Here is an 8959-nt window from a genome sequence, read left to right on the forward strand (position 1 = left end):
GGTTCGATTCCCCGCTCCTCCACATGACCGGCGGAGGCTAATCTGGTGAACCGGGATGGTTTCCCCACTCCTCCACATGAAGCCAGCTGGGTGACCTTGGGCTAGTCACAGCTCTCTTAGCCCCACCCACCTCACAGGGTGTCTGTTTTGGGGAGGGGGAAGGCAAGGCGATTGTCAGCCGGTTTGATTCTCCCTTAAGTGGTAGACGAGGCCAGAATATAAAAACCAACCCTTCTTCTTCTACCCATAGTAGACCTTCAGGATGCTGACACGCCGGCCATACAACTGAAGCAGTTGATGTAAACAAAGCCTCCCCACCCTAAAAAAAAAAAAAAGTGGCTGGTTGTTTCGATAAGTTTTCACAAAATAGTAGAAAAGAGCAAAAGTCCAGTAGCACCTTAAAGACTAACAAAAATATTTTCTGGCAGGGTATGAACTTTCGTGAGCCACAGCTCACTTCTTCAGATACCTGAAACCTCATACCCTGCCAGAAAATATTTTTGTTAGTCTTTAAGGTGCTACTGGACTCTTGCTCTTTTCTACTACTGCGGACAGACTAACACGGCTACCCACTGTGAATTATCTTCCCCTATTACAGTACTCAAACATTATAACCTTTTCACAACAGTTCTAAAATCCACCTGCACATATTTAGCTAAATACACAAATTCCATGTGTAGAAAAGGGCAAGAGTCCAGTAGTACCTTAAAGACTAACAAAAGTATTTTCTGGCAGGGTAGGAGCTTTCGTGAGCCACAGCTCACTTCTTCAGATACTTCAGCTGTACCTGAAGAAGTGAGCTGTGGCTCACAAAAGCTCATACCCTGCCAGAAAATATTTTTGTTAGTCTTTAAGGTGCTACTGGACTCTTGCTCTTTTCTACTATGCTGAAACTGTGTGTGTGTGTGTGAAGTGCCGTCAAGAGCCGCTTCCGACTCCTAGCGACCCTAGGAATCACCATCCTCCACAGTGCCCCATCTTTGACAGCCTTGGTCAGGTCTTGCACATTTATGGCCCTGGCTTCCTTTATGGAGTCAAATCCATCTCTTGTTGGGTCTTCCTCTTTTCCTGCTGCCCTCCACTTTTCCTAGCGTTATTGTCTTTTCCGATGACTCTTGTCGTCTCATAATGTGACCAAAATACGGTGTGTGTGTTAAGTGCCGTCAAGTCGCTTCCGACTCATTTTCCTCAAAATAATAAACTAAGTCGTCGTCCCTTCCCCCCCCCCCCCCGTAATGTCTTTGCAGCGTTAGCCATGGGCCCGGGGAGCAGGAAAGCACCCCACCCCCACCCCGATGGGCCAGGCCCTTCCCGGGGGACGGAAGTGGCGCGACCCCCCCCCCTCCCCCTGACTGACTGACTGACTGACCGGCCGACGAAGTTCTCGAGGACGGAGCTCTTGCCGGCGCTCTGCCCGCCCACCACGGCGATCTGGGGCAGGTCGAGGTGGCAGCTCTGCCCGATGGAGCTGAAGGCGTCCTGCAGCTTGTTGACCAGCGGGATCAGCTCCTCCATGCCCCGGTTGCCCATGGCGACGCCAAGCCCCCCGCCTGCCCCCCGGACACCGCCGCCGAGGCCCCACTTCCCCCTCTCAGCAGCAGCGGAAGCCGCCTCATCCGGCCTCGGGCCACGCCCCAGCCCGCCCCCGCCCCTCCTGCCGCGCCGATTGCTCCCCGCGGCCGTCGCTCGCCCCGGCGCGGCCAATCGCGGGGCGCGCCCGGCGAGACTGACAGGCCGCCTTGACTCGCCGCGCGTTCTCACTGGCCGCGCGTTCTCACTGGCCGGGCGTTCGCATTGGCCGGCGCCCGCCTGGCGAATACGGCGCGCCCGACTGAGCCGTACGGCCCGCCCACCGTCCCCCATGACGTCATCGGAGGGGGGGCGCCCCACCGAGCGCGTTTCTCATTGGCCGAGGCGCCCGTCCTTCTAAAAGAACAGCCAATCGCTTCAGTAAGGAGCCGCTCACGTCAAAGGTGTGGGCGGATGGGTCGCTTCCTGCGCCGATCGTCTAGGCAGGGCTGGGTCAAAGGTCGTTTCCGCAAACGGATCAATGGCGGCGGCCGTCGCCCCCACTGAGCGCGTTCTGCGTCTGTTTAGGATGCTCGTCTTTTTAAATAAAAGGCATTTTCATCATTCGGAGCTTCATGTTTGTTGGACCGTTTCAGGAGGGGGGTTATTAATTTATTTGTCTCATTTATAGTTAGGGTTGCCAACCTCCAGGTGGTGGCTGGAGATCTCCCGCTATTGAACATACATACGAAGCTTCCTTATGCTGAACCAGACCCTGGGTCCATCAAAGTTAGTGTTGTCAACTCAGACCGGCAGCGGCTCTCCAGGGTCTCAGGCAGGGGGTCTCTCCCATCACCTACCTGCCTGGTCCCTTTACCTGGAGATGCCGGGGATTGAACCTGGGAACTTCTGCATGCCAAGCAGATTCTCTGCCACTGAGCCACGGCCACTGAGCAACTGATCTCCAGCCGATACAGCCCATCCTCCAAAGCAGCCATTTTCTCCAGGGGAACTAAACCTAATTGTCTGGAGATAGGGTTGCCAACCCCCAGGTGGTGGCTGGAGATCTCCCGCTATTACAACTCCAGCTGACAGAGATCAGTTTACCTGGAGAAAATTGCCTCGGGCAGTTGGAGTCTATGGCATTGAAGTCCCTCTCCAAACCTCACCCACCTCAGGCTCCACCCCAAAAATATCCTGGTATTTCCCAACCTGGAGCTGGCAACCTTATTTATAGTCCATAATTCTTCCCAACGGGGACCCAAGTTGGCTTTCATAATTCTGAAGAGGGGCTGTGGCTCAGTGGCAGAGCATCTGCTTGGCATGCAGAAGGTCCCAGGTTCAATCCCTAACATCTCCAGTTAAAGGGACTAGCCAAGTAGGTGATGTGAAAGACCTCTGCCTGACAGTAGACAATACTGACTTTAATGGACCGAGGGTCTGATTCAGTAGAAGGCAGCTTCATGTGTTCCTGTGTTCCCCCTCTTCAATTTTATCCTCACGATATCAGAGCAGGGCCTGTGCTGAGGAGTTTCACTGGCGTTCCTACACAAGGTCCCCCAGGGAAGGCCTTTCTTGGGAATGACCAGCATTTGGAATTATGTAGGAAGTGGACAATTTGCAAGCACGTGTAGGGCTTTAAACAGTAATTGCAAAGGGCTGGTTATTCCTGACCTGGATGGCCCAGGCTAGCCCCGTCTCATCAGATCTCGGAAGCTAAGCAAGGTCAGCCCTTGTTAGTATTTGGATAGGAGACCACTGAAGAAGTCCAGGGTCGCTACGCAGAAACAGGCAATACAAGACAACCTCTGAATGTCTCTTATTGTGTCCTGGATGGCCCAGGCTAGCCCCATCTCATCAGATCTTGGAAGCTAAGCAGGGTCAGTACTTGGATGGGAGACCATCAGGGGCACTTCGCAGAGGCAGGCAATGGCAAACCACGTTTATTCGCCTCTTTCCTTGAAAACCCCATGAGAGGTCACCATAACATAGCTGGGACTTCACAGCAGTTTACACGCACACACAGCAGTGGTTAGTCTACTGTCCAGTGGCTTGTTAAAAACTAACACTATTTCAATATGAGCTTTTGTAAGTCACAGCTCACTTCTTCAGATATGTGAAAATCCAACAGAGAATCCAGGGGAGGATTTCAAGAGGGGGGGACAAGGAGTTAAGGCAGTGAGTGAGTTCTACCATGAGTCCTTGGAGTGTAACTTTGTATGGGGGGAAAGGATGTAGAAAGATTAGGTGTGAATCCCATTATAAATACTGGAAATGTGACCTCTCTGTTTGCCTGAAACAGAACTAGCAGTTACAAATAACATGATAAGAGAGATCAAAGGTTTGAACAGAAATGCAAATAGATTACGTGAAAATTAACTGATAGTACAATGTTATCATCTGGTTAAACATGTTCAATACAGTCAGTCAAAATTTCTAAAAAGAGGGACCTGTTGAGCTAGTAGAAATTTTAGTGAGTAAAAAAATGCAAGTCTCTGTTTAGGCAAGCAGGATTACAGCTGAACATCAAGAAGACAAAAGTAATGACTACTGCGGAATTACACAACTTGAAGGCTGACAATGAAGAAATTGAAATTGTTAAAAGAGATTTTCTATTCCTTGGCTCAATTATCAACCAAAAGGGAGATTGCAACCAAGAAACCCAGGCTGGGAAGGGCAGCTATGAAGGAGCTAGAAAAGATTATTAAGTGTAAGGATGTGTCCTTGGTGACAAACATCGAGTTAATTCATGCCATAGTATTCCCCATTACTATGTAAGGGTGAGAAAGTTAGACAATGAAAAAAGCTGACAAAAAGAAAGTAGATTCCTTTGAAATGCTGTGTTGAAAGAGTTACGGATACTGTGGACCGCCAAAAGACAAATAAGTGGGTTCTAGATTAAATCAAGCCTGAATTTTACTTAGAAAGTAAAATGACTAAACTAAGACTTTCGTACTTTGGTCACATTGTGAGATGACGAGTCACCGGAAAAGACAATAAAGCTAGATAAAGGCAGCAGGAAAAGAGGAAGACCCAACATGAGATGGATTGACTCATTCAAGGAAGCCACGCCCCTCCGTTTGGAAGTCCTAAGCAAGGCTGTTAATGACAGGAAGTTCTGGAGGACTGATTCATAGGATTGCCATAAGTTGGAAGTGACTTAACGGGACGTGACACACATTATGTCCAGGAAAATTAAAATGTCCACCCTCTGTTTTCTGTGTATTGCGATTCCTTCCGTACGTCTCGTAGACAACAGAAAGGCATTGCGGATACAGGAGGGCGTGTATTAAATAGGATGGCATGCAGGTGGCTGAGCCCTGCGTGATGCTAGCACCATTACCCGAATGCCTCTGGGAACAAGTTAGATTGTAGCACCTTAGAGACCACCAGAGGCCATTTATGCCTGGGAAGCTTTACCTTGGATTTGCCGCTCTCTTGATGCACATTTCCCCCATCCCAATTCTCAAAACTCTGCATGGGAGCTTTTTGTTGAGTTGTGAGAATGTGGATGGGGGAAAATGTGCATCTAGAGAGCAGCAAACCTAAGGCAAACCCACCCACCCTGCCCTGTGCATAAATGGCCAGTAGTGTTGCCAACCGCCAGGTACTAACTGGAGATCTCCTGCTATCTAAACTGATCTCCAGCCAATAGAGATCAGTTCCCCTGGAGAAGATGGCCACTTTGGCAATTGGGCTCTGTGGCATTGAAGTTCCCCCCCCCCATACCCTGCCCTCATCAGGCTCCGCCCCAAAAATCTCCCACCGGTGGCGAAGAGGGACCTGGCAACCCTAATGGCCAGAGTTTCAAGACATAAGCTTTGCAGTAACAACTGTGGCCAAAGGCGGCTCTTGCCAACACCCCTACTGCAGAAGCCCCCAAGCAGTCTCCAAAGGCCACCCCACCAACCGCACATCACAGTAATCCATCACAGGGGGGCAGGCTACAGATGGCACAGGGGGGCAGCCCTGAGCACGGCGCTGTTTCCAGCAAGACGCCTTCCTTTTGCCCGCCATCACCCCCTCTTGCCTGGGAGGGGACTGTTCCTGCGCCACCCCCTCTCAGCCTCTTTATGGGGCTTTGGTGGGCATAATTAGGTTTTATATATATATATTTTTTTAATTGAGTCATATACAATTTCAATATTATCATCTTCAAAGTTTCATAAAATAAAACAATTTCAATCTAATCAGCCTAATCATTATTGACTTTTCTTGACTTCCCCTCTCCCCTCCTCTATCCGTTTAATATCTATATAATCTCCTCTGTATTTTTTTCTAATTCATTATAATACATTGTATCATTTCCATAAACTACATATCATTCTATATGCTTTGATTATTGAATACTTCATCCTTTCTACTTTAATCGGTTTAATTAGATTAAATCATAACCTTTAACCTTTCCCATATTTAATTCATTTTCACAATATGTTATCCATGCCTCCCATTCTCTCAGATATTCTACATTATCTTTTTGATTTACTAAAGCAGTTAGTTTAGCCATTTCTGCTAGTTTAAACATTTTATTTATCCAGTCATTTTTGTCTGGTATCTCAGACATTTTCCATTTAGCTGCATAGACCAATCTTGCAGCAGAGGTGGCATATATCAAAAAAGGTTCTTTGTCTCAAAATATGTTCTGGAATCATACTTAGCAGCATCAGCTCCGGTGTTTTAGGGATATTTCTCTGTAAAATTAATCTTAGTTCATTGTAAATCATAGCCCAAAAGTTTTTAGTTTTTTCACGAAGCCACCATATATGATGAAAAGAACTAACTTCTTACTTACATTTCCAACAGTTTGGTGACATTGTACTGTACATTTTGGCTAATTTTTTCGGTGTCAAATACCATCTATAAATCATCTTGTATATGTTGTCTCTTATTGACTGTGAGAGCACAGGTTTCATATCTCTTGTCCATAATCTTTCCCAATTATTCAATAAAATATCATGACCTAATGTTTGTGCCCAAGTTATCATAGGTTTAATTTGATCTTGTTCTGTATATATTAATAGCAACATCTTGTACATCTTCGAAATTAGATGATCATTATTCTCCAATAAAACTTGTTGTAGAGTTGATTTATCTTTGAGAAAGCCTATCTTCATATCCTGTATATATACAGATTTTATTTGATGATATTGAAACCAAGTTAGATGTTTTTTTAGGACTTCATGATATTTTAAGGCACATTTTTTATCTTCCCAAGTTAAAAGATCCTGGTATGTTATAAATTGGGATGGTCTTAGTGGTCATAATGTTAACATTTCTTGTCCATAGCGGTGTTCTAGTTTCCAGCAGATGTTTATATATTAACCAAATTTTTATCAATGAGGATTTTACAATATGATGCTGAAATGCCATGTGATTTTTGAGTTTATCATACCACAAGTAACCATGCCACCCAAATCTGTTATTAAAACCTTCCAAATCCAGTAAGCATGTATTTTTGGCATAATTAGGTTTTTGATAAGACCATATAGTGAGGGGGGAAACCACAAGGGCTTGAGGAGGGAGTTAATTTCCCCCTGTATCCCCTCCTTTTTCCCTCCAACGGGCAGCCCCCGTATCCTAACCCTTTCACCTGCTTCCTTCTCTCCTTCCTACCAAGCAGCCATCCTGTCTTTTACCTGCTGCCCAACCAGCGATGGGCTCTTTCACACATGCTGAACAATGCACTTTCAATCCACTTTCAATGCACTTTAACAATAGTTTACAAATGGATTTTGTCATTTCACACAGTAATATTCAGCTGCAAAGTGCATTGAAAGTGCATTATCCATAGGGTAGCCAACCTCCAGGTGGTGGCTGGAGAAAATGGCCTACTTTGGCAATTGGACTCTATGGCATTGAAGTCCTTCCCCTCCCCAAACCCCGCCCTCCTCAGGCTCCGCCCCAAAAACCTCCTGCCGGTGGAGAAGAGGGACCTGGCAACCCTAATTATTCAGCATGTGTGGAAGAGCCCGTAACTGAAGATGGGCAGCGGGTAAAAGACAGGTTGTCTGCTTGGTAGGTAGGGTGGCCAGGACCTCTTCTCCACCGGCAGGAGGTTTTTGGGGCGGAGCCTGAGGAGGGCGGGGTTTGGGGAGGGGAAGGACTTCAATGCCATAGAGTCCAATTGCCAAAGTGGCCATTTTCTTCAGGTGAACTGTTCTCTATCGGCTGGAGATCAGTTGTAATAGCAGGAGATCTCCAGCTAGTACCTGGAGGTCGTTGTGTGAAATAATAGTATCAAGCTCACTAAGTTATATGCAAAAGTGTGATTATATTATATACAAGTGCAAGGAGCCAACAATGATAAGGATACATACATGAACATATATATACAAAGATAGAATGTAGCTAGCAAGCTACCAAACAAGATGGTAAGTTTCAACAATGTCAACAGTTTCAACAATTGCCTTTCAAAGGTATGTACAATGACTTATTCTATATATTTCTTTCCAGGGAAGAAGATGGAGCCTGGAGCAGATAGAGGCACATCAAAGCTGGAAGTGCCCTCCGGATGGTTTCAACGCTTTCGCTGTCAAAAGACAGCTTCCTCAGCCAAAAGCCTCAGGATGTTTCTCCTTATAATCACAATGTATTCTTAAAACATGTATCTTTTCCCTTCTATGCACCCAGTTGGCTGCTTGGATAAAGCTGCTTTATCCAAGCAGCCAACTGGGCGCATAGAAGGAAAACATCCTGAGGCTTTTGGCTGAGGAAGCTGTCTTTTGACAGTGAAAGCGTTGAAACCATCCTCTGTTTCCAATTGTTGAAACTGACCATCTTGTTTGGTAGCTTGCTAGCTACATTCTATCTTTGTATATATGTTCATGTATGTATCCTTATCATTGTTGGCTCCTTGCACTTGTATATAATATAATCACACTTTTGCATATAACTTAGTGAGCTTGATACTATTATTTCACACAGCTTGTCTATTTAGTATCGGTGCTTTATTTTTGCTGAGTACCTGGAGGTCGGCAACCCTATGAATAATGCACTTTCAATCCACTTTCCATGTACTTTAACAATATGAAGCGGGTCGTGCTGTTGAAGTGATAGGCTCTTAGAAAGGACCACTTCCTGAGAAGTGATATGTTATCTTATTCAGCCAGTCACTCACTAAGCAGGACTCAACGACTTTACCTACTTTTAAAAAGCAAGTCTTTTTATTGAAATACTAACAGTAAATATGTGTAAATGCAAGTTACAAAGTCTTTACACTTTGTTACAATGTATGCAGTGACAATGTATTTTAGAATGTATGCAATAAAGCAAACAAGTCTTACATACCATTCAGTTTGAAAATCCAACTTCAAATTATAACAGTCAAATATGTCTGATTTAGTATAAAGTATCTAAGTCACATTCTAGAATAATAAATCAAAACCATACATACCAACAGCCTCTTCTTGAGACACTCTGATTGAGGTCTGAAAATCTAGCCTTACTGTGC

General features: G+C 45.6%; 1 protein-coding gene across 4 annotated transcripts in view; it reads right to left on the reverse strand.

Annotated features, from left to right (window-relative positions):
• Positions 1 to 1531, reverse strand: part of DNM2 (dynamin 2) — an 80201-nt gene extending 78670 nt beyond the window's left edge. For all 4 annotated transcript variants that reach the window (XM_056847895.1, XM_056847891.1, XM_056847892.1 and 1 more), the window contains exon 1: positions 1370 to 1531. In XM_056847895.1, coding sequence (XP_056703873.1) covers positions 1370 to 1530 — 161 coding nt within the window. In that variant the 5' untranslated portion in view covers position 1531. The remainder of the gene's footprint in view (positions 1 to 1369) is intronic.
• Between the last annotated feature and the right edge of the window lie 7428 nt (positions 1532 to 8959).

The sequence above is a fragment of the Euleptes europaea genome, chromosome 4 (genome assembly GCF_029931775.1).
Source record: "Euleptes europaea isolate rEulEur1 chromosome 4, rEulEur1.hap1, whole genome shotgun sequence".
Classification (NCBI taxonomy): Eukaryota; Metazoa; Chordata; class Lepidosauria; order Squamata; family Sphaerodactylidae; genus Euleptes; species Euleptes europaea.